Source organism: Pygocentrus nattereri, chromosome 10, assembly GCF_015220715.1.
Source record: "Pygocentrus nattereri isolate fPygNat1 chromosome 10, fPygNat1.pri, whole genome shotgun sequence".
In the NCBI taxonomy this organism is placed as follows: Eukaryota; Metazoa; Chordata; class Actinopteri; order Characiformes; family Serrasalmidae; genus Pygocentrus; species Pygocentrus nattereri.
The window spans coordinates 31,895,472-31,923,435 of NC_051220.1; the positions used below are offsets into that span (position 1 = coordinate 31,895,472).

Sequence of the window (27,964 nt, forward strand, 5' to 3'; positions counted from 1 at the left end):
TTCAAAAACATTAAGTTTGAAATAAAAGAATAAAAAATTCACTTACTATGAAATTTGCAGCAGCTATATTTGACAGTATGTACAGAAACTGAGTATGCACCTACCAACTTCTGTTATTTCAGATTTTTTTTGGTCAGATTTCTCAATTTTTCAGTCCTTGAGATGAGTCATTTTATTCACTAACTATCCAAAATAATCAGTAAATGTCTTGAGTTTTATTTATTGTAACATTGGTAGTGTTGAGGAGGGGGGGGGGGCACTTTGGCTAATATTTTGCCAAATATTTTGCCATATAAGACCCTGCATGTGACTCTTTTATCATGAAGACATGCAAAAATGTTTTAGGCCAAAACCTTTTCTCAAAACAAGGTCTCAGGCATCAGACATGTATTCATAGCCATTTCAGGTAAAAGCTTCAATTAGTAAGGTTTTAGAGGCATTAAACACTTCGGATGTCTGGCTCCTGTGAAGTTTCTGCAGAACAAAGCAGAAAATACCAAAAACATGTAATTTATCTACAACTTAAAGATTTAATTATGCAGAAATTGTTAAAAGTCAGTGGATTTCCCCTTTAATGTTAAAAGGGACAGTTCAAAGTGCATCTCATTCCCTATCACAAAATGATCTATATAGTCAGATGGTTTGGGCAGATTAGGCCCAGATAATGATCTTTTATTGACATTAGAGTGACTTACATATTTGTAATCAGAAGAAGAAGAAGTATTCCTTTCTTCCTAGGTCTCTGTCAGACAAATTTTATGAACTCCAGTAGTAAATGTATAATAAACAGAAGATTGTTACTTTTGTGAGAGGAATACATCCTTGATTCATAGATTAAAAGTTAATTTCATTAAGATACCACAATAACAGATGAATATATTCAGTTATTTGCTATTGAAAATTCACAGCTTAGGAAAATATAATATTTTTGACATGCTGAAGAGCACTCTCTTATCACACTACATATTCCCAGAAACAGCATGCCATGTGCTTTTCAGAAATTAAATATTTACTTCAAATCCTTAAACTATTGCAAAGGAGTACTATAAATTCTATTAATTAAAGTTAGGCTGGTGGTGATAATTAGACAGTGCCTGCATGGATTCAATATATAATATATTGCTTTATTTCTATTGATATTATGATCCAGTTTCATCATTTTGTGCTTTAGCTCCTAACAAGCAAACACATGAAGCAGGCTACACTTTTCACAATAAGGAACATAGGAACTAACTGAGGGTGGAACAAAGAGAAGCGGTTCGTGTAGCACAACGAATGTGTTTTCGTCGCACGAGCTCGCAGTGATAGCTTGCTGGCTATCTTTCACTGGTCGCTTCATTGTTTCTCATTTTATTTATACTGAACGAAATGGAAAGTGATATACTTGATGGATTGGATCAAGTCGGGTAAGCACGATTCATTTGAATCTATCACTTTTAACCGTTTAGCCCGTTAGCTAGTAGAGCAGAGCTAGCAGCAGTGTTGCTGTGCAGCCGAGTGATGGTCTCACCACACCATTCCACAGCCCTCTTGTTCGAATTGTCCCGTTCCACCTTAAATAGTGCAACAGCTAATGTTACGAATGTTCGAAATTTCTCGCTCCACCTTAAATGGTATAACTTAAACCAAAAAATTTGAGCTCGTGTTTGCTTCTATCATTTCACTGCAGCTCTGAAGTGCATTTTTATTTACAGATACAACGGGGCCCTGGATAAGGAGAAAGCCCTGTTAACTGCATGTGAAGAGGGCTTTTCCTCTCAAGAGTATGTCGCACTGTGTAGGTGGTTGGCGACTAAACTGGACCAGCTCTGTGATCTGGAGAGTGAAAAACCAGACACATCAGGTAATGTTCTGCACTTAAAGGGGAACTCCACCGATTTTTAAAAAAAATTCTACGTTCTCAATGGTTAAGGTGTAAACAAAGTCATTCGGAGTGTTTAGTGTGAAATGCTCTGTTCTAGAGGAACTTGCCGATTCAGAATTGTTCACAGTGGCGGTGATAGGAATGAGACGTCTGAGGAGTTGCCTCTGAAAGCTTCCTCACATAGTTATGACATTCAGTGATTAGATATGCTGTCCGATGGCTTAAAATGTGGCTTAAAATGTATTTTAATCCATTTATGGCGGAGATGTACATGCAGGGTGTTGTAAGGCAAAATCGTCCCAAAAGAAAACAATTATTCAGATTGACTGCTTTGCCATCATCATCATTACATATAAACACATGCACATGTAGGTTCACTTGTGGTGTTGGATAGTAAATAAAATGGCTATATTTGTGTTGGAAAACATTGTGACGCTCAGTTCCTATAACCACCACTGTAAAGAAATTAGTCTCCAAGTTTCTCTTTAATGCACAATTTCACATCAAACCACTCTCAATGACTCAGTGATTCAGAAATGTAAAAAAATGAGTGGAATTCCCCTTTAACATCATATTTAGTATACAAATAGTTCAGTGATACAAAATGTTACTTCTTTGGGTGTAACGATACACATTTTCAAGTTTTATATTACTTTTTTTTAAAATCTTGGGTCAAAGTTAAATTGGTTTTGAAAAAAAAAGGCCAGGCATTTCAGTGTGGTGAGTGCATAGTATAAACCCCTCCTGTCCACTGTACTGTGATAGGGGCACCCAGATGACTAACTTTGATCGTGGACATCTGAAGTCGTATGTTCAGTCTTCATCATGCCCAAGTTAGGAATTCTGTGTCTAAGTAGTTTTCTCTATGGAAAAAAATGATTGGTGTTCTCAGAAATTGCAGCCTGTGATAAACAAGAAAGTTCCAAGCCCCATACTTTTTGCCCTATATACACTTTTCCCCTAAATTTAAGATCTTCTGAATTGCAAGGTTAAGAAATTGAAATAAGAATATTGCATGCAAGCTAACACCCCTGTGCATCAAACCAACATCATAACACTGGCAACCTCATCACAATAACCATCAACCCTTGTCATACGTGGTTAAGTTGCTTTGGCAGTAATACTTAGTTTCAGCAGTTGGTGGTGGTATAGAACAGCGCTGAAGTTTAATTGTAGACTGTTCTTACTAGTAGAATGTATGTTGTGTGAGTCATATTTCAGCTGGTACACAACCTTAATGTAGGGGACCCAGTGACATTCTGGGGAAAAACACAAGGTTTATAACCTTTTTGTTAACAGTGGGCACGAAAGTGGCTTTTTCTGAAAAAGGCATTCATTTTTTCCATAGACCCTAATTCAGGCATGTCGCTGTCTACAGAATTCCCACATGACTTCAAAGGTCTATTAATAGTTGTTTCCACAAAATGAGGCATATGAGACCCCCAGAAGAGGCAGAGAGAGGTTATCTTCTATAGAGTTGTAAATTTCAGTGTACTGTTTCAAACTATTTTTGATTTTTTTATTAATTTTTTATTACTTTATTGCACTAAAGCTGTTGCATTCTTACTTCACATAACTTACATTTTACATAATATATTTGTACTAAGATTGCACACTATAAAATGTTTCAAGTATATTGTCTTGTCCTGTTTGTGATGTGTTGTTAATATTTTGACAGAGGATGTTAAGACAGAGATGCTTTACCTAGGCAAACTGTTCGGCGAACTGGCTTGTCCATATAAGGGGCTTGTTTCAGGGTTAATGGAAGGAGAACTGAAGAACAAAAAGGACCATCTGAAAATCATTTGTAAGTTTTGTGACTCATGTAATTGACCTAATTATAAACTGTCTGAACTGCTGCTTAACAAGGTTTGTTTTGTATTTGTAGTGTTTTTGGTATCTGAACTTCAGGCTGCACAGATTGTGGCCAGCAAGACACGGACTGACACAAAGTTTAAGAAACAGATCACACCTCTACAAGATCTCCAAATGATTTGCAAAGCACTTAAACTTCCAGAACCTAGCCAGCAACAAACATCAGAATTATTTCCCTCTATAGAAAACCAGGTTAGTTCTCATTTGATGTGCATGTGTTATTTTAAACGTAGATTTCTATCTCATAAATTATAACTCTGAAAAGGGTATAATTTATAGTATATTTACAACCCCATTTCCAAAAAGCTGGGTCGCTGTGCAAAATGAAAATAAAAACAAAATGCAATGATATGCAAATTAATTAATCTCTATATTTAATTGAAAATACTACAAAGACAACATATCAAATGTTGAAACTGAGAAATGTTATTGTTTTTTAGAAAATATTTGCCCATTTTGAATTTGATGCCAACAACAGGTTCCAAAAAAGTTGGAACGGGGGCAACAAAAGGCTGGTAAGGTTGTGTAATGCTAAAAAAAAAAAACAACACCTAGTAGCTGATTGACAACAGGTCAGTAACATGACTGGGTATAAAAGAGCATCTTAGAGAGGCAGAGTCTTTCAGAAGTAAAGATGAGGAAGTAGTCTGCCTGTAGTCCAGACCAGTCACCACTGAAAAATATTTGGTGCATTATGAAATGAAAAATAGGAGACCCCGAACTGTTGAGCAGCTGAAACATCACTTTCAAGACTACAGCAGTGTCTCCTCAGTTCCCAAAGCTTAAAGACTGTAGTTAATAGAAGAGGTGATGCAGCACAGTGATAAACAGGCTCCCGTCCCAACTTTTTTGGAACGTGTTGTTGGCATCAAATTCAAAATTGGCAAATATTTTTCAAAAAGCAATAAAATGTCTCAGTTTCAACATTTGATATGTTGGTTCTGTACTATTTTCAATTCAGTATATGGTTTACATGATTTGCATATCATTGCATTCTATTCTTATTTACATTGTGCACAGCGTCCCAACTTTTATGGAAATGGGGTTGTATATTAATAAATGATACAAACAGTTTAGAGCTTAAAGGGTCCATATCCTACATTTTTCTTATCTTTTTCCTGTATACTCACTTATGTGTTTGTGAGCTTTATGGGAAAAAAAATATATATATATTTTACACAACCATTTTACAACCTCCCTCCCCAGACTTATAACTTCACTGTAAATGGGCGAGGTTAAACTGATATAATAGAGAGAAATATGTAAATTATTTGTTTTCCATTACCTCTTAAAAAACTAATTTAAAATGGGCTGATTTTGCAGCTTAGTTTTGATTTATGGACTGGAGTAACAGGTACATTTTGAAAGTTTAACAGTTTTTATATACAACATCAAACTCTTATTTAAAAAAAGGGATGAAATGTCTATTTCTAAGAAAATGGGGCCTTTAAAATATGGTACAATATTGCCATTAAGATATTAAGCTTTTTTTGTGAATTTCAAAGTCAGAATGTGCTGTACATTTGACCATTTTTCTGGCTGCCATTGTAAAATCTTCTACTAACTGTTGAGTTTGGCAGTTTATTGTTTGTGTTGACACATTTACCAGGTAAACATTTTGCTCAAGAAAGTTCCAGAGAAGCATATTGGAAAACCAGTTTTGAGGCATTCCCTTAGCAGTGAACAGTGGGTAAGCAGCTGATGATGATTTTTGGGTTACTAGTAGTATATTTGGTGTTTAAGTCTGTATGAACAAGTATTTTTGAGCTTGAAAATCAAATAGTCATGAGTGAGATGAGCTAATTACTAATCATCTGTGCTCTTCATGCACATCTCAGGAATTGTAAACTAGTTTTTTGATATTTCAACAACATAAAGAAAAAAAATATGAATATTTAGCATGCTCTTATTCAGTAAGCAGTACTATTTCTAAAGTGTTTTAGATCTGGGCTAAGTATTAGAATGTATTAACTGTTTTTTGGTCACTTTGATGTGGATTTTTATCTAAGATTTGAAAAATCTTAGGTGAAGTAATGTCATTTCTAACCATTGGCTTATTTGTATCCTCAGAGCCAGCTGGACAAGATTAATTGCGTTCTTTCCGCAGACTACGAGTGTCGTCGGCGCATGCTGATCAAACGCCTGGATGTCACTGTGCAGTCTTTCAGCTGGTCTGACAGAGCCAAGGCAGGTTCAGCTACATATATCCATGACTATTCTGCTTCAAGCCTCTATGCAGTGAATTTGATCTGCAGTTTCAGTATGTTCCTGTTTTCAAAGGTGTCATTGAATCATTTTGCCATGAATGCAAATGTGTTTTTTTTTTTTTCTTCTTCTTTTTTTTTTTTTTTAAATCAGGCAAAAATTGACACTATGGCCAAAGCATATCAGCCAAAGAGACACTCACTGACGTTGAAGTCATCAGTAAGCCTTGCTCATCTACTGGCAACACGAGAAGATATCTGCAACATGGTGAAGACAAGCAGTGGTGCCAGCAGAGAGAAGACTGTCTGTGCTGTGAACAAAGTGAGTAGGGCTTGCTTTACAACTTTACAACACTGGCACATTTCAGCTCCTGTGTTACAATGGTGGTACATTTGTCTGAATAATAGTTACATGCAATGGCATTCACTGTGTATTATGCTGAATTCTCTGGCTTGCAATCGTTCCTATTCTCTTTAGTTGTATTGAATTAAGTCACTTTATTGAAATATGATTCTGATTGAGTATGAGCTTTATACAGCCATGTGCAAAGGTTTGGACACCCTAATCAACTTATATGCTTTATTTATGTTTCATGCTAATCCTCTACAGTGTGTTCTCTGTTGAGGATGTGTTAACTTATATTCACTTAGAAAATCAACAAAACATGTCATTTGACCAGGGTGCCCAAAAAATTGCATATGACTCTGGTCCATTTTAATGCACAGTTATTGTGAGTTGCAGAACCTGACATAGTAAGAAAAAAAATGTGACCTAGGGCTGAATAATATTGACATAAAATGCATGGTGGATGTAAAAATGATATGAGAAGCGATGGTGGAGGGGGGGTCAGTTGGCTAGCAGCAAAACAGTAGAGCCTGAGCTAGTCTGTGTGCTCAGAGTTTTTCCTTTGCTGCATGCTGTTTTGAGTTGAATTTCCATTAAAGCTGAGTTATGTACTGACAGTTTAAGGTCTGCGAGTGTGTGATTTGCAGTTGACCATTTGACCAAATGGCTAAGGTACTCCTCTCCCACAGGGGAGAGCAGGTTCAATGCAAGCACAGGGAAGCAGGCTTGTAACTGTTTGTGCCTGTAATGAAATGACGTCTCTCTGGTAATTAGATCTGTCCTGTCATTGCTGCTCTAATGATGTGTTTATCACAGTAATGCATATAACACTTATGATAAAATATGTTTATCACACAGCCTTAATGTGGCCTGTGCAAAATTATGGTACATTTTATAGTGTATGTTTTTGTTTTTTTTTTTTTTTTCAATATGTTAAAGTCATATAAATAGAAGCAAGTGAATAGAAGTTGTGCACTACAATGTGCAGAAAAACTGCATATTTAAGTTTATTCCCTTTAGATATGTTCATCTATTTTTTTTTTTTTCTTAGAAACTGTATTGGTAAGTTATGCACTCCTCTTTTGTTGAATGTTAGCCACACTTTTTACTATTTGAGGGCCAAATTGAACCATATTTCACCTAAGGTCTTTTCTTTCTGTGTTTAAATGAGGTACTTGTTTTCTGTGTTTAGGTGCTTATGGGAAGGGTTCCTGATCGGGGTGGAAGACCATCAGAGATTGAAGCTCCTCCCCCTGAGATGCCACCTTGGCAAAAGAGACAGGATGGAGGTGGATACAGAGGAGGAGGGGGAGGGTATGGTGGCGGCGGATACAGGGGTGGAGGTCATGGAGGGGGAGGATATGGAGGAGGAGGAGGGGGAGGATATGGACAAGGAGGATATGGAGGTGGATCCAAAGGTGGCTGGGGCCGAGGAGGTGGAGAACGAGATCACTGGGGAAAGGGTGGAAAGGGAGGTTATTATAGGTGACAAAAAAAATTGAAAAGGATGTGCACACATTATAAAGTATTATGATGAATTCATTTGTTTAACAGTAGTTTTTTTCTGTTATTTTCGTCCTCATTCGAAACGTGTGCAGAGACTTAATCAGACATTGAAAACACTGAAAATAACAGGTCTTATTTAATCGGTCTATGTGATGAAGAAGACTGGACGGGTCCGCAAACAAGCTGCAAAGTAATCTTGACACTCCTGCAAGCAACATTTTTAAACTGAGAGGGGTGTTTTTACTATTGTTATTATTACTGTTAAATCATGTTTTTGTAATTTTTTGGAGAATCTGACAATAGTTTGCGATATGAAGTGCTAATTCGCCTTTGCAGTTTAAAAAGAGCTGTCCAGTGGTCATGGCTGCCAGTAAAGAATGTTTACATTAAATAAAAAAACACGTTTTTGTTTTGTTTCATTTATGTTGTTTTGTTCTGGTTGGATCTTGTGTAATGATTTAAAAATACTGTAAATGTTGCATTCAGTTTTGAACTGTTGTGTTGTGAACTTCTTCAATAGGTTATGTGATTTTGGGAATGAATTGTGTGGTCAAACAGTCTATTCACATTCATAATTTTATCTTTTGTCAAAGGCCTTCACAAAAGAAGTGTTTAAAGAAGAATTCCAGATTTTTTTCCCCCCAAATTTCTAAATAATACAACCTGTAAACAAAGTCATTCAAAGTGGTTAAATCTGAAATGGTGCATTGAAAAGAAACTTACCAACTCTGCTTTCTTTACAGCGGTTGTGATTGGAGCTCTGGGATGTAATAATTACAGTGAAAATACAGACATTTCATTTGCTGTCCTAAATGACCAGTGAACCGCCTCGTTGCTTCTGAGCATGGATATAGCTTGAACTCTTAGCAGTGGGTCACCCCATTCTAAGAAAAAATATGAATAAAATAGTGTTACTGTATTAAAATGACAAACTGGTGTATTGAATTTTCTCTGTACATAATATCTGTCCATCATTTCCATATAAATAAAACATCACATGAATACAAGTATTGCCGAAGGTAAGCTACAACACTGAACTGTTGATGTATTTTATTATTTATGGATTTTTCCCCTTTCATAAGGTATCGATATCGAGTACGCAAGCGCGAAAATGTACCGTCTTCGAGAAGGAATTGGAAGGGGAGTGCTGCAGACCGGAGCCCTAAAGGGGAGGGATCTGGGGGCGGGAATCTGTCAATCATTTTTTGCATCAACCATTTAAATAATTACTCTTGGCTGTCAGTCACATTTGGCATTGGCCAACCGCAGGTTAGAACGAGCTGTCCGTCATTTTCTGCATTAGTCAATCTGAGGGTCAGTCTGCAGACCTGCACTCTCTGCCTGACCTGCACTGGTTGCCGTTAGAGACCATTAGGAAACGAACAACTGTATATGGTATCAGTCCCAGAACACCTGATTAAATGATCTGAATCCCTTCCACTGTGATATCAACCCAGAACACCATTAGCGAGTGCCAGTCAGTGTTTGCATGAACTCTGCATGACCTGCTTTACCTGCCAAAGAGGCCTAAGCGTGTATATATAGGCATGTAAACATGCACACAAACCAAACGGAACGACAGATTTCACACAATGTAGTAGAGTAAAAAATAAGATATGTGACTTTTAAACGTAGTGGGGGTAAAGTAAAAAAATCTCCCAAAATAGGAATACTTCAGTAAAGAAAAAAACGATTTAAGTTTATTTATTAAGTTAATTACTTGTGTGTCTGTGTGCATATACATGCATACACACACACACACACACACACACACACACACACACACACACACACATATATATATATATATATATATATATATATATATACATATACATATACATATATAAGTGAAACAATAATTATAATAATGTATTGATCTGGAATTTGGTGTAAAAGTAGAGGAGGCAGGGGACAGGGCAAGATGGAGGCAGATGATCCGCTGTGGCGACCCCTAAAGGGAGCAGCCGAAAGAAGATTGATCTGAAATTAGGTGATATCAAAGGCAACTTCAAACTATCTTCCCACTTGGCTACACCTCTGCTTCTCAGGTTTAATATGTAATGCTGACAAAGGTAAGATATGGTGGTGAAACCGAAAAAACAAAAAACGTGTTGTCTCAGACATTTGGTAACCGTTTTGTGGAATGATTTCTGGTGAGATAGCTTGTACATGCATTAAACATTTGGAAGTCTGGCTGCCTTTGAATAATTCACAACAAATCACTCTTACGTTTTTTAAATACTTTAACAATTATAGTATGCAGCAGGATTCATGTTTCGTTTTTCGGTGGAATAGCCCTTTAACGGTTCCACTACAGTAACGCTACACTAGGGGGAGGTATTTCGCCCGGTATAAAAAAGAAAAAGCGATGCAAGTTTTGCTACCTGGTCTTAGCACTGAACACCTGAAACGTCCTCCTCATGGCGTCAGTGCGCGGGGCTGATGGAGAGAGACTGAAACACAACATCTGTGTTTGCATTGAGGAGTGCAGAGAGAAGCTGTACGGTTTAAGTCAGGACATCTGGAGCACACCGGAGCTGGCCTTTAAAGAAAAGCAGAGCCATGACTTGCTTGTTCGCTTCTTTTCGGAGGCAGGCGGCTGGACCGTTGAACCCAGCTACATTTTAGAGACCGCTTTCCGGGCTACTTGGTGTCTCGGCACTCAGAAGAACCTCAAGGTCGTAAATGTTGGTTTCTTGTGTGAATACGACGCTCTTCCTAGTCTCGGTCACGCGTGTGGTCATAATCTCATCGCAGAGGTTGGTGTAGCTGCAGCATTCGGCCTGAAAGGGGCTCTGGAGAGTCAGGCAGACGTCCCTGTGAAGGTAGAGTCAACAAAGAAGCTGAAACACAGAATACTTTTTATTTCAAATGTTTTTTAACCGAACAGGAGTAAATTAACAGCTCCAGATCCGTCTGGGAAGAATTAAACAAACAGGTTTTATATTGAACCTATTCGAAGGAAAGCACAGTACTCACATCCACACATGAAAAACAAAGTATATTCAAATTAAAAGTTAGATGAATAAAACATTTTAAATAAATAAACTGACCGGTGTATAATGTTGCTCAATACAGTGCTTGAGTAAATTCGTTGTCTTTTTAGCTTTCTGTGCTGTTGTATTTAGGAACCATAAAAAATCAGGTCGATTAGGGACCAGAGCCATGACTCTGGATCTGTGTATGTGAAATTTGTTGAATAAGGTTACAGATAAATTACTAGTGCAAACGTAATATGGACTTACTACAACCTTAGATCTTTGACTGTTTTCCCTGCTTCCAGCACACCTGATTCAATAAATCAATAAACCAATAATCAATAATAGAAGTGTAAGTAAGGCCCCATCTGATACAGAAAATAAATACATGTAAAGTGAATTTCTCAAGTGGAATATTTTAGAATGAAGCAGTGTATGTATTGAATGTATGTATGCAGATTTTTATCTCACATTTAAAAATTACATCCCATTTTATTTTTATTTCTTTATTCATGAATAATTAATGCACCTTTTGGCATATTCATCAAACAAGGTTACACAAATATTTAGTTATTCTTGCTTAACATGTCTCAGCATTTGGGGTTGGGGTTGGGGGTGTACCTATACGCATATTTTCAGGCTCAATACAATTTTGATTCTGAGATTTGATTTTCTATGTTTTATGTGTTTTTACATGTTCTAAAGAGCTATCATAAGTGCATAGATTGGGTAAGCTTAGAGGTGAGTGATACTACAACAATATAATAACACAAAATTTAAAGAAACTTTATCATTCACAGTGCTTATTTCTTCTGACATCTGATGACTTGGAAAGGACAAAAAGAACTAGTGGTGCCACATTCATAAAATACCATCAGAAACCATGATTACAATGATTTTTATTTATTGTTCCACATACTGAAATGCACTAAATCACACTAAACAGAACTAATTATGCGCTCTTTGCAGTGAAGCATGCAGTTGGTCAGGACTCTTTAAGTACTGATGATATCCATGAAATGCTTAGAAAAGCATAATCTGATATATTGTGACATAATCTTTCACAATATCAATAAGTATCATCTTATTGTCCTGCAGTAGGATCACATTAATTAAAATAATTCCTGCAATGCCTATACTCTAAAAATAATCTGCAAGAATTTCAACAAAAAGTTCCAGTCAATTGAGTGTGGATTTAAGAGACTTGCTAGCATGTAACCTTGGTGTACTAATGGACTCTGATTTCTGTTTTAGTCATGTCATGTTTTCAGCTCACTGTTAGCTTTACTGGACTTCTATCCTGTAACAACATTTTTATCTTAATTTAATGCTTAATTAGATATTTAGTTTAATGTCTGATTGTGTCTCTTTTAAATTATTGTTTTTTGTCATGTTCTAATCATCGTAATTTCTATTCTCATACATGTCGTTAAATTTTAATTCGAAATGTGTAAAGCATGTTGAATGAACAGTGTCCGAAAGGTGCTATACAAATAAACATGCATTCATAAGCCCTGCAAAGCAGAACACGAATCATAGGAATTTTACATCATAAGAATATAAATGCATATAAGAGAGAATAGATGGACCAAGGTTTGGCTAAGTGTACAATAATGTGCATGTCAGATAACAGTTCTGGGAACCCCTGCTGAAGAGGAAGGAGGAGGTAAAATAAAACTGATCCAGGCTGGAGCGTTTGCAGACATGGATGTTGTGTTCATGGCTCATCCCTCCCAGGAAAATAAAGCCTTCCATCCCTGCATTTGCATAAGAGAGTAAGGATTTTTTAAAGTATTAGGTGTCATATTTCATTACGTTCTGGATATCTTCTGCTAATAAAGGAGAGTGAAGATGTGAAAATTTTCAAAGAATTTCTAAACCAGCATAGCATGTTTATACTCTGTCAAATATGTTTTTCAGTTGCACTGTAAAGTATTATGGGAAAGCCTCTCATGCTGCTGCTTACCCATGGGAGGGTGTGAATGCGCTGGATGCTGCTGTGCTTGCTTACAGCAGCTTGTCCGTGTTGAGGCAGCAGCTGAGGCCAGATTGGAGGCTACATGGTAAGAGACAGTCATGCAGACACATCTGCTATGGAATTTTGTTCTTCCTTTGCAATATCCTCAAAACATTAATCCTGATTAGCCTGATGCAGTTGTTCATGTTGGCCTACTTTTGATCCATGGTCTATGAGCATTGTTGCCACATTACCTTTGACAGGCATTATTAAGCATGGTGGAACAAAGCCTAACATTATTCCAGACTACACCGAGTTGGAGTATTATATGCGTACACCGCTGCTCAAAGACCTTTCTTACCTCAAAGATAAAGTAGAGACATGCTTCAGATCAGCTGCCATAGCAACTGGCTGTCAGGTAAGTGGGAGGAAAGAAAGATGGTCATATTATTGTGACTATTAATGTTTAGCTTAAGGTACTTTCTTTTGTCTTTTTTGTTATTTAAATAGTCACTAAGTCACTGTTATTGTAGGTGGAAATAACATTTCCTAACCCAGTGTATTCCAACATCCTGCCAAATCCTTCCTTGGAAAAACACTATGAAGAGAATGGCAGAGCTCTAGGCATGGAGTTCAAAGAAGAGTGCAGAAGTTTTACTGGTAAACAAATATTTCAATTTTTTGTTGTTTTGTTTTATGTGCAAATCATATTAGTTTTAACAAATAATATTGAAACCACCTCAGCTTTAATGGACCTGTATCATGGAAAAACAAATGCCTCACTCATTCTAAATAAGAGTTTGATGTAGGATGTAAACAGTGGTAAAGTCACACATTCCGCACATTCCATTTATGGAAACTATGCTGCAAAACTATGCTGCCTGTGTATTTACAAAATCAGTGCATTTACATATATCTGCCTTTCAGCATGCAACAGTTTAGTCCAACACATTCAAAAGCCCTGGACTGCTTTTTTAGTGAGGCACAATAAAGGACAGCAAATCAAAACAAAGTATTACTGAAAAGTGCAATTTTTTTTTTCTTTTGTTCTCATTTTTATTAAGATTGACTTTTTTACAGGCTCCACAGACTTCGGCAATGTATCCTTTGTTGTCCCTGGGATTCACCCTTTCTTTTACATTGGGACTGAGGCACTGAACCACACACCTGAGTATGCAACAGCTGCAGGTGAGCTTCTACTACTGGAAAAGTTTATAGGAATAATTTACCCATACCACATGCTGCCGCCACCATGCAGTTCACTAGAGATGGGATTTTTGAATCTTGCATTGTGTTGTTTGTCTATCTGTCGCTCTGTTTTGGCCAAACAGCATTTTGCTACGTGTGTATATACTTAAAACATTTCAGTGTGTTGAGTAACAAGCCGGATTTATGGATTACTCAGTTTTTGTGAGCGTGACCATTCAGAGCTGTAGTAGCATCTGTAGCTCCTTTATCTCTTTTAACTAAGAGCCCATTTGTGGTCCAAAGTTCTTTTTTTTTTTCCACTTTCCACTAACTTTATAATTTATGGATCAGTATTATAGTAGTTACTGAATACCTTGTAGCTGAATAACAGGTCTCAAGACTTAAAACATTTCAGTGTATTGAGTAACAAGCCAGATTTATGGATTACTCAGTTTGTTTTTGTGAGCGTGACCATTCAGAGCTGTAGTAGCATCTGTAGCTCCCTTATCTCTTTTAACTAAGAGCCCATTTGTGGTCCAAAGTTCATTTTTTTTCCACTAACTTTATAATTTATGGATCAGTATTATAGTAGTTACTGAATACCTTGTAGTTGTTACTGAATAACAAGTCTTAAGACTAATAATTGAATAATAAGCCCAGGGTTCAAAAGTTACTGGTGATCTCCTGAAAGCTGCTTGTATTATGTATGGTGTGGAAGACTGACCAACTCAAAACACGCAGATGATGGCAGCACAACCTTTTCACTACGTTTAATATTCTTGTGTATTTTACAGATTAAGATATATAAATATTACACTGCAAAGTGCCTTTAACCTTGTCTTATCTTCAAATTGGATTTGTGTTGAATGCTAATTATAAAACAGTTATTTTCCATCAATTATTTATTTCTTGTAGAAGGGCAACACATTGATTTTGAAGACATCACACGTAGAAACACGCCCGTTGTAATTTTTCAAAGGTGTCTTGGTCTAAATTGTTAAAATCGTGTGTTGTACCACCTCACCTTCACTGGCTACTTCATCTGACATTTTATGAGATACACAAATAACAAGAAGCACTACTTTTTCACATTGATAAGCAGCAAACAAAATCATGCCAAGCTACTCAGTTCATGTTTTTTTTTTTTTTTTTAAACCATAACACCAGCTCTGAATCTTCATAAAATAATTATCCTTAAATTTCAGTCAATACAAATATATTATATATTTTTAAACATATTTATTTAGTTATTAATTTTTTATTCATATATAAAAAAATTCTGGCCTTCTGGCCTTGGTGAGTAAACTTGCATATTCACTCTCTGTTACAGGCTCAGAGAAAGCACAGATGTACACACTGCAGACAGCCAAAGCTCTAGCCATGACTGCTGCTGATGTGCTTTTGAACCCAACCTTACTCAAGCAGGTCAAAGAGGAGTTCACAGTGGCCAAATGCTCACAAGAGCAAAAAAGCAAATAAGGCATTTACTCCATAAACAGGTATGACTTAACACATTGAAGCATTGCCTTAAATGGACATTTTGATCTATCATGTTCATTTCTTCTCCTATTGTGCACCATATCAGAGTACCCTGAAGTTCCAGTAACAGACTGCATCATAACATAGCATGTAAGAGTCATTAAATCCTGTTAGGTGTTAAACACATTTCTAGCTTTTAGTGTGATGTTAGTGAGATGACTAAGACTGTGTGAACAGGTCCCAGGAAAAAGTGTTTGATTGCATCATTGAAACTTTTTTCAAAATGGATTGTTTATTACACTTCTCAAACATGTTCAGATATGTTTTACCTACTTGAAAGACAAATCTGAAAAAAAAAATAACCTTCTTAATGAATAAATACATTCTTTTTGGATTTGTCAAGTTCCTAAATACAAAAGGAATGTTCTTTATTTGTTTGCTGTTCCGACAAATCTTTTTCCCCACTGAAGACTATTGTTACTGGCATTAATTAAATAGCATCATGCGTCTCGATTTATCCTGAAAAATATCATAATTACATCTTAAACTATTTAGTTTTGTGATGTAATAGTAACCAACTTGAAATGGCTTTGCATTGTACTTGCTATTACACAATGCCAATGCAGTTAAAATAACATACAAATGCATAACTACATGCCAGATAAAAATGTATGTCTGATTCTCATATACAACTTCCCAAACAGCAGTGCTTCCAGTATCTTTCTCTTTTTTTCTTCTTTTTTTTATCTACCTGGCATGCTCATGGACTGTTTTGGTTTTGTACTTTTCATAGTAGGTTGCTATTGGCTTTAGAAGGGTACATAGGACAAATGCATGTATTTCGCAAAACAAAGCTGGGTCCTTATCTGTAAATAATGAATGGGCAATTCTTTGTATCAAAGCAAAAAGGGGTTATTTTCTCCTGTAGAACATATTTTATTAAGAAAGATTGTGGTTGTTCAAGTTATTTAGGACAGTTTGAGTGCTCATTCATGAACAGGGCCTGTAGGTACTGGAAAAAAAATACCCCTCTTGTCAGTAGGGTGGTAGCCTCAAGGGTACATCTCGGTACCTTTAGTCAGGGAACATAATTAGTTAAGTGACCCTTATTAGTCTGACAATGGGGGAAATTTCACTTCCGCATTTTAACCCCTCCGTGCAGTGAAATGCCACATACACACTAGTGAAGACACACACTAGGGAGCAGTGAGCACATTTACTCAGAGCGGTGGGCAGCCCTATCCACGGTGCCCAGGGAGCAGTTGAGGGTTAGGTGCCTTACTCAAGGGCACTTTCGTTACGCATTGTCAGCTCAGGTGACTGAACCGGTGACCTTCCAGTCGCAATAATCCATTGAAATTATATTTTCTAAATTGTATTCGACTCCACATACCCCATCTTGTTTCTAGGCTTTTTATGTTATTGTTTTATTTTAAAACATTAGGTTATGAAACTATTTCAGTGAAAGATTCCAAAACTGTCATCAAAATGCAAGAAACAAGATCCATTTTTAAAAAGTACAAACAGTTCAAGACATGAAGCATGAAGAAGGCAGAATGTACCTTTTTATTTCCATTTGTCAGTGCCTCATTCCTCTAGTCAGTATATGTCACAAAGGATTCCCTGCCTTTGATTGTTCAAATCACGTTGCTGTTTAAATAGAGGCAGGTGCCATCCTCTGGCTTTGTATTGTTAGGAGTAGATGGACCAGTAGATGATGTTGAAGAGGGTGTAAGCTCCTGGAAAGATCACCCTTGAGTACTTGTCTATGGCATGTGTGTCTATCCAGATGTTAACATAGCCTCTTGAGCTTTTCACCTGCCTCGGGGTCTGGCTGTCTGCTATTGTGAACTGGGCCAGCATCCTCTCCTGCCTCCCTCCGTTCTCTGGCATCCCATAGTTCCCTGTGGTGTTCTGGTCCATGTCACTGTAGCCAGTAGTCATCATGATGTCCTCGTCTGGGTTTGCTATACCACATGTGCAGGGTAACTAGGGAGTAATAGCATCAATAGGATAAACTGCTGTAATAATGTGTTGGTTTAAACTTTCCAAGTTACAGGAGAAAGGGATGTTGTCATCAAGTATATTTTAAAGGTTTTAAGGGTAAATATTTTAAAATGACTTTGATAGTGAGTTGCAGCTAGACAGGCTTTGATGCTTTGATTGTTAGTCTATTTGTATCATTATTTTTTGGAAATCCCCAAACTGTTCTGGACACTGGCCCTCAAGGTCCAGAGATGACTGCCCCCGCCATAGATCACATGTGAAAATGTGCGTGCACACTTACTCTCTCTCTAAGTTTCCTCTCTCTGCGCTCCTGCACTGTGGTCAGGTAGTTGACTGCTGCATACTCTATTACAGAGAGGAAGACGAACACAAAGCTGACCCACAAGTAGATGTCCACTGCTTTGATATAGGACACACGCGGCATGGAGGCATTGACCCCAGTGATGATGGTGGACATTGTAAGAACCGTAGTGATACCTGAACAAAAGCAAAGAATTGTATGAAGCTTCTTCTTTTCTCTTCTTCTCTCTTCTTCTACTTTTCTTTTTGCAAGTCATGTGGTATCACAGCTGCTATCACAGATTTCTTAATAACCTGAATGAAATGTGAAATTGAGTTCTTTAATCTGATCATTAATAATGTGTACAATTTTGTGTAAGTTTGTACTGTGGAGTTGAACGATGCCTACAAAATCATAGTGGAGATAGGCCTACCTAAAGGTACTCTAGCAGGCACAGCTCTGCGATCAATCCAGAAGGACACCCAGGACAGCATGACCATCAGCGTGGCAGGGAAGTACGTCTGCAGCAAGAAGAAGAAAATGTGTCGCCGGAGGGTGAAATGGATGTACAGCCTGTTGTACCAGCCTGTGAAATGAGAAATACTGTTTAATAAGCTTGACAGCATACAGCAGGGATCACTTCTGGGGTCACTCCAGCCATAGGGCTTGAGTCCAGCATGGTTTAGTGACTTTCCTGATCTAACACACCAACTAATCCTAGTAATTAACTGACTAGTTGAATCAGGTGTGTTTGAGCAGGGAAATCAGCAAGCTGTGCTGGATTAAGGCCCTTCAGCACTTGAACAGACAGCCCCTCACATATAGTGCATGTCCGTTTTAATTTTCGATAATAAAATAATGGATTACCTGTGCTGCTGTAGAAAGCAAGCTTTGTAGTTGTGTGAAACTTTTGGATGAGAAATTGCGAAAGTGAAATCCTGTCGTCTGTGTTCAGTGATTCATTGCCTTTTTTCCAGTACAACATGAGGTCATCATCCGTATAGGCATCTGAAATGACAGCAAGTTCTCTTGGACACCACTTACGTAAACAGAGCACAGTCCTACTAAAGTAGAACTTAATTAGTGTAATATGGTTTTATTTATCAGTAATAAGTATTGCTTATATACATCTTAGTAGGTGAATAATGTTCTGGATAGTTTTGTAAAGGCTGTGTACCTAGATAGAGAGATAGACAGATACTTTATTGATCCTGAAGGAAATTTAGCATCATGTCACGATCATAACTATTCATCATTACATGCTTACTATAATGCTGACTGTTATACTGTGATACTTTTGGAAATCAATGCTTCTATGCAAAGTGATTACAAATAAAGGAATATATTTTGCATTATCTACATACAGCTCTCTATCTCAAGTGAGCAGGTCTGGGTGTCCAGGGGAAAACGACTCAGATCCATATTGCACATGGCAGTGACTGTTACCCTGAAAGACACAAAATACATCATCGTGTACGCTTATTTATTTTCATCACATCAAATGGGAATTACAATTTCTGCATAATAGAACTTTTAAGATGTGAACAGAGTGTGATGTGAAATTCACCATTCTAGAGAAATTTACTGAATAATCGTTTACAGTAGTGATAGGAACCAGACGTCTGAAGCATTTAATGCTACATCACAGAAAAATGTTCTATTAAATCGTTCCAAATACTGATATCTAAAGCATTGTTTTAGAACTGTTTTGAGAAAAGCTTTTAAGGTATTTTCTATCCTTATTATTCATTTATGGTGAAAAGCACCCCTTTTTTCTTTTGGAATTTACCAATTTATTTTACCATCAACAATACATACACAAACATTGCATATTTTATATTACACATATGCATATTTTAGCAACATTTCATATTAAAATCGTTACAGTGAAGGTGTGTTGGTTCCCTGGTCATTGTGGATACTGAATAAAATGGACATATTTGCATTGTAGCCAAACCCTAGCAAGAAATCTGAGTTGGTAGGTTTCTCTACATTACACTATTTCACATCAAACCACTCAATGTTAACATCTCAGTGATTAAATTATGTAGAATTTAAAATGTAAAAGGGCCTCAGTATGACAGCATTGTAGAGTAAAGCTCAACTTTTACAGAGACAACAAAGAGAGTGTTGAAAATGATACTTGTTCTACCATCTAATGAACTTTAGGATCCACTGGATCTACTCAGTGGATCCTTAATGAAAATCTACACAGCATGTTTGACTGTTTAAGGATAGAATGGAAAGTTGTTGATTTTTGCCATTTTCTAAGATTGTGTCCATGTGCCACATATTAACGTTATATTTATTAGATTGAGCTTATTTGTGTTTATGTATTTCATGTAGAGTGAAATGCTCTCATCGATGCCCATCATTGTGATGAGCGTTGTTAGTAGGTTTATTAGCATAAGCAACAGATGAGGGTATAGAGTTGCTCCTTTTTTTATTGTTTACAACAAAATGAAGGCCAACTGTCCCTTTGCTGTCATCATGGCAGGCTTTGGAAACTGATTAAAATCCTAAATCTTCACATAACTATAGATTCATGAACTGTATAAATCTTGGAAACCTCTGTTTTCTGAACTGAGCAAAGAGAGGAGGCAATTCCTCAAGTGTTTCTGCAGCTTGCGGCATTGATCCACAGTTCATGAGTTCAGTGTGCGGTAGAATGTTCTAAATTTAACTAAAAGTGGTGTACTATGGACAGCAGTAGCCTGGAGGCAGGAATGTTTGGACACAGTTGTGGGTTTGATCCCCAGCTGATGCCTTCTTCCTGCTGCTTTGCCTTGAGCAAAGCACAAAACCCTAAGCTTCTACAGAGACTGTGGATGTGTCCTTGTCTTAGATGTTTTATTTGAGAAAATGTACCTCAAACTGTAGAGCACATTTCCATCAGGATAAACACGCAACATCACATTGTCTGTGGTGGTGTCGTGGATGAAAGATCTTTTGGAATGAACAAAGAATATGTCAGGCACCCAGATCTTCTTCACCAGTCTGCTGTCAAAGGTCATGCTCTGGTTGTTGGTGCTGGGAAAGGACAGGCGCTCATCCTTCCAGTAATGCCTCAGATACAGAGTCATGGTGAAGTCCTGAGATGTGAGAAGGTCAAAGGTGATGTTAAAAGCTTCTCTACCACCGGTTTGAGCTTAGAAGTTTTGAAAACACAATGTATGCAATTAGTGATGAAATGTATCACATTTGGCTAGAATTTAGAGCAATTCAGGCTTTTCTCAAGGTTTTGGCCAATATTGCTTTGAATATGTTTACATTGTCACTAGAACATCAGATTATTTCAAATCAGTTACATATTGGTTGCTTTTATAAGTTCCTTTTTTCTGATTCACTTTCTATTCCATTGCCTACTACACCCTCAACAAAAAGTGAAAAGAAAGCCTAACAAAACTTAGTTCTTGGATCATATTTACTTGCTTTTTATGCTTTTGCTGTTCTTGGGATTGCTTTCTAATCAGCTCTGAATACAATAATAAAAAAAAAATGTTTAATGTAGTATTTAAACCATGTTAAACTTTCAAAATGTACCATTCTCTCCCTACTCAAAGTGATTAAAACTGCACAGTCCATCTTAGGAGCAGCCTTCCCCTCACCACAGGACACTTATCACCCCAGGATCATCAGGAGGGCCCACAACATCATCAGGGACAATATACACCCCCAGCACAGACTCTTCACACTCCTACCTTCAGGCAGACACTACAGGACGCTACAAGACTGACAAACAGCTTCTATTCACAGGCCATCAGGCTTGTGAACACCTCTCTCACTATGATGTTATGAAAACCAACATATTTACATATCTCTACCTACTCAGTCTACAGCAGTTTAGCCACAACTATTCATGCTGTTATGAGGAATGTTATAGCCCAGCCTGCTTTTTTTGAGTAGCACAATCGAGGGCAGCCAGTCAGAAGAGAGGCCTTTTACATATCTCAAAGAGGTTGAAATGTCATCATTTAAAAATTAATTATAACTTTTTTTGGTTCAGTAAAACTAAACAAACATTATAAGTGGACCTCATGAAAAAAATAAATACAAAGAAAATACAGGATATGGGCCCTTTAATGTTTAGTCACAGTTTCAAATCACTTGTTCAAAAACTCAGGTATTCAAATTTCCTCAAATAATGTTCCAAAGACATATAGACGTTTACCTTGCTTGTTAAATTTAAAATATCAAGGCTGTCCAAAGAAAACCATACTGAAAACTGTCCTGTACGTTGTGTGAAAATGTCATGATAAATGGACTAGTAGAAATGCTCTATAATCACCTTTAATAAAATCTCTTTACACTGAAATACTTTAAGAGGTAAGAATGTTTTTGCCTTCACCTGTAAAGTTACTATTTTGGAGATACTTTTTTTTCTTTGGACAGCAACGATATGCTCCACCTAATCAATTTACAGACAATGAGAACTCACCATATCAACTTCAGAGATAGTGTCAAGGCTTTCCACCTGAACATCTACTCCCACAGGTATGGGAGGTCCTGTGATTGCACAATTAAATGGAAAAAGCATTTAATCAGGTCATTTATTTTCATTCAATAAAGGCTAGCAAATTTTTTTGATTAATCGTGACCTCTAAAATGTACACACTATTGTAATTCAGGGCTCAGGAAAAGGGTTTCAGCAATGAACAGGATTTGATGGTGTTTATGGTGCACAGGATTTTTGCCCTATTTTAGCCTCAGACTCTCCATTATCCCCCATAGTACAAAAATACAATTAGGTCACAATGGATCAAAGTTGTAGCTCTCACATCTGGACTGTGTCCAGGTCTTTGTATTGCCTTTAGTAGGTGATTTTAAAGCTGTCAGCATTGACATCTGAAAAGCGAGCAGTTTAAATCAGCAAAAGACACTAGTTAAAACCGTACAAGATTGGCCAGACCAACGTAACAGATTAGGGCACCTTGTTCTATATGATAGTGTATTTTTAATTACATTGTCATGTAATTGTAATTTGTCTTGTAATTGTCCTTTTCTAATAGCTATCAAAGTTGTGTGGTATGGCTTCTCTCAGAGCTTGAAAATGCCTCCCTGTTGCCACTCTCGCTGGGATGTTAAGTCAGAATACTTAGAGTCACTATTAATACAAAGGTCATGCTGTTTTCTAATCCTGTACACTGTGAAACCCACACCAAATCCCTGTACACTGACCATGAGACCACAAACAAATCACAAAATCCCGTTCACCCGGAGCATATTCAAATATTATCAGTGTAGGCTGTAGCTTTGAATCTGTCAGGGTCAGTATGAATCTGTATGAGGCACCACATTGATACTCCTTGAGGATTAAGCAGGTTAATATGGCATTTTATACTTGCCCATAAAAGCATTTATGAGTTTTCCATTGCTGACATCTATCAAACTGAATGCACATTGTCACTGTCATAAGAAAAGTCTTTTTTTTTGTCTAGAATTTAATACACCAGCTGACCTTTACATTGGGTCAAAATTTAATGATGAATGGACTGATAGAAATGTTCAAACCTTACTGAAAAATAAATCATTTTACATTAATATCCATTGTAGGTTAAGAGACAGTGATGATACATTTGCAGATATGGCACATCATTTAGCAGAAATAGCACCTTGAGAACAAGTGATGGCATATCAGTATTGATGAGTAACAGTATTGGGACAATATCAGCGGAAAATTGAGAAGAGAAAAAAGAACCTATTCAGACCAGTCCTGCAACAAATCTGGCCTGAAATAGCACGCACATAGACTGAGTAATGTAAAGTTGTTACCTACAGTATGTATCTTTCTATAGACAAGTATAACTTTCAAGTAGTTTAAGTATGATAATCATGCTCATCTTAAGTGAAGTGCTTCAATTTAAAATAGCTCATTTAAAAGCTTAGTAGTTTTGTCCAAGTAGAAATGTCCAATCAGTATGAGCTGTTACTCAAGCCTTCAACATCAATTTCAGAAAAAGTGGTATCAGGCCATCACTGCTTTGAATTCCAGTTGCCTCAGTAGACTTTATTTTACTGCTTTATTTTTTTTAACACAAAATTGACAAACATATGGTTTAATTGGTAAAAAAATAAATATATAAAAAGCTCCCTGGACAAAAAATTGTCACATGCATAATTTCTTCTCTGATACATGGGTAAACATCCCCAAGCCTTAATGACATCAGCGATTCTGTCAGGCAAAGATTACAAAAGTCTGTTGCGTTCCTGTTCATTATAGCCCACTCTTCTTCTAACTTTGTGCTTCATGTCTAAGCAGAACACTTCGTTGACATTTCCACATTCCAGGATGACAACTGTAGGGTGTCTGTATGTAACACAGTTCCAGACACACTGGAACACTGGGACACTGTGACTGACTAGCAATCTTGGCAAACCTCAATCCCAATTCTCAATTTGGGACAGGAGATATAATGCTGAAATCAGCACACATGAAATGTGTAACCAGTTTGTGCAAAAGAGGGTTGAAATGGTACAGAAACTGAAGTGGCTGATGTAATCCTTGCCACTGATAAAATTGCTACTCTAATTAAGGGGATGTGTAACCAAGTATTAGAAAATTAATGTTGCATTTGGCTTATTTTTTGCCCATAAGCCTAAATTAAAAACTTACCTCCAAATGCTGGCCTCATTGTAAAGTCATGGTCATCTATCCTTAATAGTTGTTCTGACTTTGTCATGGGAGATTTTGTCATATCTGGACTTCTTCTGAAGATTGGACTGTTTAAACAATGCACATGTAATAAAGTATAGTTTATATTTGTAAGAATATAAAATGCTGCTCACTTAAACTACATGTCTTTCAGTAATGTCAAACAGCCTCATTAAAACACTTGATTTAACATATCTCCCCTTCTGGAGATATGCAGAAAGTGTGGCAGATGTGAAACTGTCCTGTAGATATTTATGCCTGAAACAAAATGTGATGATTCACTATGAGACTGATCAAACTCCTGAAGACTGTAATACAGATTCTGAAGTCTTACATATTTCACAGAGAACATTGGTTTAATATACTGAAAACAATAGAAAAATGTTCAAACAGCATGAAGCAAAAAGTCAGACCTGCCAGACTTATGCGTTCCTCCTTGCACCATATTCGTTTCCCTCCGAATTCTGTACAAAAGAGGGTATAGACTCCACTTCAGCTATAACACAAACTGTCATGCATACAAATAAATCACAACATGGTATATTTAGGGATTTCCCAGTTTTGGGGCTGTTTTTGTCTTGTTTTCTGCACTGATGCTGACAATAGCTTAAGACTGGTGGCCTTGTGGCCAAGAGGTCAGTTATAGCATCATTATTTGAAAATTACAGCTCATTCCTAACAGAATTTGTGCATCTCTGTGCAGTAAGCCTTGCCTGCGTAATATTAAGTAGGTCACAGTAGATGAATTTGAATGCCCAAAATGGATTAATGTAGGAACAAAGGAAGAGAAGTGCATGCTGCCTCAGAGGCTGTTGAAGTGGGATGGCAAGGCGTAAAGTGGTGTTTTAATAATATCTCCTGTGACAATGGCAGGGTGTTGCTCTTTGGGGCAGGGGGAGAGTGCTGTGGTAATGGCTGCTGCTCCCCTCTGTCCCACTCACTCAGCAGCTGGTTGCTAATCCTCTTGGCAAAGAGGTCCCTCCAGTACACTCCCCTCCTCCCTACCCCAGAGCGTGCACAGTCTACACGCTGCAGTGTTTTTCTTCCACTCTCTGTGAGCTCTCTTTCTTGCGTATACAGTACTGTGCGAAAGAACACCCTTTATCTATTTAATTTCGATTCAAAATGACCTTAAGTACAAGTTATTAAGTTTTCAGGAGATATTTCTGAGAAGATTAGATAGAAGATAATCCACTTGCACAAGGAAGGAGAAAGTCAAAGAGAATTAAGTGAGTTTACAAACCTGGAGTGCATAAAATGATTAAAAGATATAGAGAGAATGGGACTCCTAACAACTATGCAATACCAGGTAGACTACTAAAACTGTCACCATCAGATAAACAGAACTTAAAGCTTCCATCTTTGACAAAGAGAAGTAAATCAAGCTAAACTGTCAAGAAGACACTACTTTGAAAAGGCTATACACATAAAAGAAGACAATTTACAACAAAATCAAAGAAATAAGCTGCTTTGTGTTCTCTGAACAATGGACTGTCCACCTCAGAGTCCACATCTCAACAACACTGAATGTGTTTGGGAATACTTGGATCATGAGAAGCAGAAAATGCATCCAACTTCTGAAACTGAACTGTGGAGGTGTAGGAAAATATCCCTGCAGAAAAGGATGGAAGCTGTAATGAAATGAAGGTAAAAGGTGGACACACTAAAGGCTGAAAAATGTATATTCAGTTGTTGAGGTATCCATGTAACTTTCTGTTTATTATATGCTTCCTGCTTTTTTCCCTGATAGGAAAAACTTGTATGTAAGGGCCATTTTGACTGGAAATTAAATGGAGGGTGGTATCTGGTTTCTGCACAGTACTCTCCATACCTGAATAAAGAAATCTATTAATTAATTATACAAAGTGATTTGCCTTTATGCCTTTACCTGGGATGCTCATGTTTCCCTAGATCTGCTTCAAGAGAAGCTGTAGAGTAGCTGTGGGAAATCCCAATAACACCAAACAGTGTCATCTAACTTGAAAGGCTAACTGCACGTCCAAGAAGCTGAGTCAAATGTTTGCAGCTAGTGGTTTTAGCCTTTGCGCTGCACTGAAAGAACACATACATCTGATTACAATATCTCAGGCAGATTAGGCCAGGAAAGTGCCATTTGGATACATTAGGAGTCTGTTAGTCTCAAACTCAAAGAGCCAGTGTTGCTGTATATGATGAAGGATTTCTAGTGTAGGCCTGCCACTGAAAAATCTTCTATTGTATATAGCAACTGAAAACATGCAAAATCAAGGACAGGAAAAGCAAAACAACAGATGTGTTACAAATTTGGTCAAACACATATTGAAGGTGTGTTATTTAGCATTTTCTAACCTAAAACTTCACCTATTCTGTGCTCAATGCATTCTCAGTATAATTAAATAGTAATATTTACATGTCTTAGTCAGACACCAGAACCTAAATTTTCTACCTCTTCTCACAGAGACGTTTGTGCAGAAGCCCTTAGTGCTCTTAGTGCCTTAATACCTTCACCCTTGTACTTTCACTGGTTACAATAGAGATTAGTCAATTCGTGTCATTGTGTATTCTGCATGAAGTAAACAACAGGAGTAGACCTTCAGTTTTAACCTGATAGTGAGCATGAAGAGGCTAAAATAAATGAATCATTGTTAAAATCTAATCTAATTAATGAAATCAGAAAACTTTTTGTCAGGTCACTAAAACTGTGCTCCAAATGTTTCCTCTTCAGTCATTTTACTATAACATTAAATACATGCACAAAATCTCAAGCATATGATGCATACAGTCCAACAAAACAAGAAAAAAAGCTTGCATGGATTCTACACTATGAGGCTAAAGTTAAATCTGAATGTGTTGGCCTTTTGTCCTGCTCCGTCTCTTAACAAGTTGAAGAACTAGACTGAAGCACAATTTATCAGTTTCTATAATACAGCAAAAAACACAAAAGCCATTACATGCTGTTGGAATTCCACTGACCAAATGGCCTCTTTACCTGCTTTGTTTGTAGGTCTCCAGTTTGTGACCCCTCTGAGGAGCTGACCTCCCGGCTGCACCTATTAGCCAGACACAGAGCAGCAGAACTACAGCATCTATCTGCATGGTGCACATACCCCTGCACACCACCTCTAGTCAGATTCTACACGCCTCACAGGCAGGAGAAGCTCCTGAAAACACAGCCGAGGACATAGTTTTTTAGCATTGGAGCCTAGGAAGAATGTACAACTCTGCCCTCACTGTAAACATCACTCAGTGCTTAATCTCCCCACTGGGAAAAGCAATTTTGACTAAACCCATAAATCCTTGAGCGTCAGATGGCACAGATTTGATCCCTCCAGTGGCGGATGTGCCGTGCTCACTCTGCACAGCCCCGAACCAATTCTCCTAATGATCCACTGCTCTGCATTTCACTGTGAGGTCAGTCACGAGGATGGAGGATGCCGCACAGACAGACAGACGCACTAGCTGCGAGACGCCCCCCCCCCCCCTTTTAGTCTGCTCAGATCGTCCAATCTGGATGCATTTGTGAGCACTGGCTCTAAAAATACAGTATTTTACAATTGTGCTTAGATAGACACTTAAATACTCTGTGACATTTGCATTTTGCTCATGACTGCACAGTATATCATAATACAAGCAAACCTAGCACTTA

The 27,964-nt window shown here is 37.4% G+C and overlaps 3 protein-coding genes and 1 long non-coding RNA gene across 5 annotated transcripts; 2 read left to right on the plus strand and 2 right to left on the minus strand.

The window, feature by feature from the left end:
* The first annotated feature begins 1,255 nt into the window (after nucleotides 1-1,255).
* fam98b (family with sequence similarity 98 member B) lies at nucleotides 1,256-8,723 on the plus strand. Of its 2 annotated transcripts, none has more exons than XM_017690897.2 (8): nucleotides 1,256-1,406; nucleotides 1,695-1,843; nucleotides 3,573-3,671; nucleotides 3,753-3,931; nucleotides 5,349-5,429; nucleotides 5,810-5,926; nucleotides 6,098-6,265; nucleotides 7,482-8,723. In XM_017690897.2, exons 1-8 carry the CDS (start codon nucleotides 1,369-1,371, stop codon nucleotides 7,776-7,778), a joined length of 1,128 nt encoding a protein of 375 aa, XP_017546386.1. In that variant the 5' UTR covers nucleotides 1,256-1,368; the 3' UTR covers nucleotides 7,779-8,723. The 2 variants fall into 2 exon arrangements, with proteins under 2 accessions (XP_017546386.1, XP_017546385.1); XM_017690896.2 differs by having other exon boundaries at nucleotides 1,257-1,406; nucleotides 3,543-3,671.
* Nucleotides 8,442-10,315, minus strand: LOC119264162. The gene is made up of 2 exons (XR_005130824.1): nucleotides 10,183-10,315; nucleotides 8,442-8,679 (listed from the first exon to the last, which is right to left on the minus strand). It is a non-coding gene; the product is annotated as an uncharacterized LOC119264162 (long non-coding RNA).
* Nucleotides 10,151-19,048, plus strand: LOC108423525 (peptidase M20 domain-containing protein 2-like). Its single transcript, XM_017690894.2, has 8 exons — nucleotides 10,151-10,623; nucleotides 12,403-12,551; nucleotides 12,697-12,839; nucleotides 12,997-13,151; nucleotides 13,267-13,393; nucleotides 13,814-13,921; nucleotides 15,252-15,420; nucleotides 17,762-19,048. The coding sequence occupies exons 1-7, from the start codon at nucleotides 10,219-10,221 to the stop codon at nucleotides 15,398-15,400; spliced, it is 1,236 nt and encodes a 411-aa protein (XP_017546383.1). The 5' UTR covers nucleotides 10,151-10,218; the 3' UTR covers nucleotides 15,401-15,420; nucleotides 17,762-19,048.
* On the minus strand, nucleotides 16,948-27,719 carry LOC108423527 (gamma-aminobutyric acid receptor subunit rho-1). Its single transcript, XM_017690898.2, has 10 exons — nucleotides 27,308-27,719; nucleotides 24,753-24,803; nucleotides 24,301-24,407; nucleotides 22,126-22,193; nucleotides 20,556-20,779; nucleotides 19,052-19,134; nucleotides 18,555-18,695; nucleotides 18,121-18,273; nucleotides 17,688-17,884; nucleotides 16,948-17,389 (listed from the first exon to the last, which is right to left on the minus strand). Exons 1-10 carry the CDS (start codon nucleotides 27,421-27,423, stop codon nucleotides 17,093-17,095), a joined length of 1,437 nt encoding a protein of 478 aa, XP_017546387.1. The 5' UTR covers nucleotides 27,424-27,719; the 3' UTR covers nucleotides 16,948-17,092.
* Between the last annotated feature and the right edge of the window lie 245 nt (nucleotides 27,720-27,964).

What these genes read in the sequence shown, in the direction of transcription:
- fam98b (XM_017690896.2), top strand. Translation starts at nt 1,369, where the DNA reads ATGGAAAGTGATATACTTGATGGATTGGATCAAGTCGG. An exon ending in TTCCCTCTATAGAAAACCAG is followed by an intron (nt 3,932 to 5,348) that starts GTTAGTTCTCAT and finishes CACATTTACCAG; the next exon opens with GTAAACATTTTGCTCAAGAA. An exon ending in CCCTTAGCAGTGAACAGTGG is followed by an intron (nt 5,430 to 5,809) that starts GTAAGCAGCTGA and finishes TTGTATCCTCAG; the next exon opens with AGCCAGCTGGACAAGATTAA.
- LOC108423525 (XM_017690894.2), top strand. Translation starts at nt 10,219, where the DNA reads ATGGCGTCAGTGCGCGGGGCTGATGGAGAGAGACTGAAACACAACATC. An exon ending in GCCAGATTGGAGGCTACATG is followed by an intron (nt 12,840 to 12,996) that starts GTAAGAGACAGT and finishes TACCTTTGACAG; the next exon opens with GCATTATTAAGCATGGTGGA. An exon ending in CCATAGCAACTGGCTGTCAG is followed by an intron (nt 13,152 to 13,266) that starts GTAAGTGGGAGG and finishes CTGTTATTGTAG; the next exon opens with GTGGAAATAACATTTCCTAA.
- LOC108423527 (XM_017690898.2), bottom strand. Translation starts at nt 27,423, where the DNA reads ATGTGCACCATGCAGATAGATGCTGTAGTTCTGCTGCTCTGTGTCTGG. An exon ending in AATGAGGCCAGCATTTGGAG is followed by an intron (nt 22,194 to 24,300) that starts GTAAGTTTTTAA and finishes GTGCAATCACAG; the next exon opens with GACCTCCCATACCTGTGGGA. An exon ending in GCCTGCTAGAGTACCTTTAG is followed by an intron (nt 17,885 to 18,120) that starts GTAGGCCTATCT and finishes GCTTTTGTTCAG; the next exon opens with GTATCACTACGGTTCTTACA.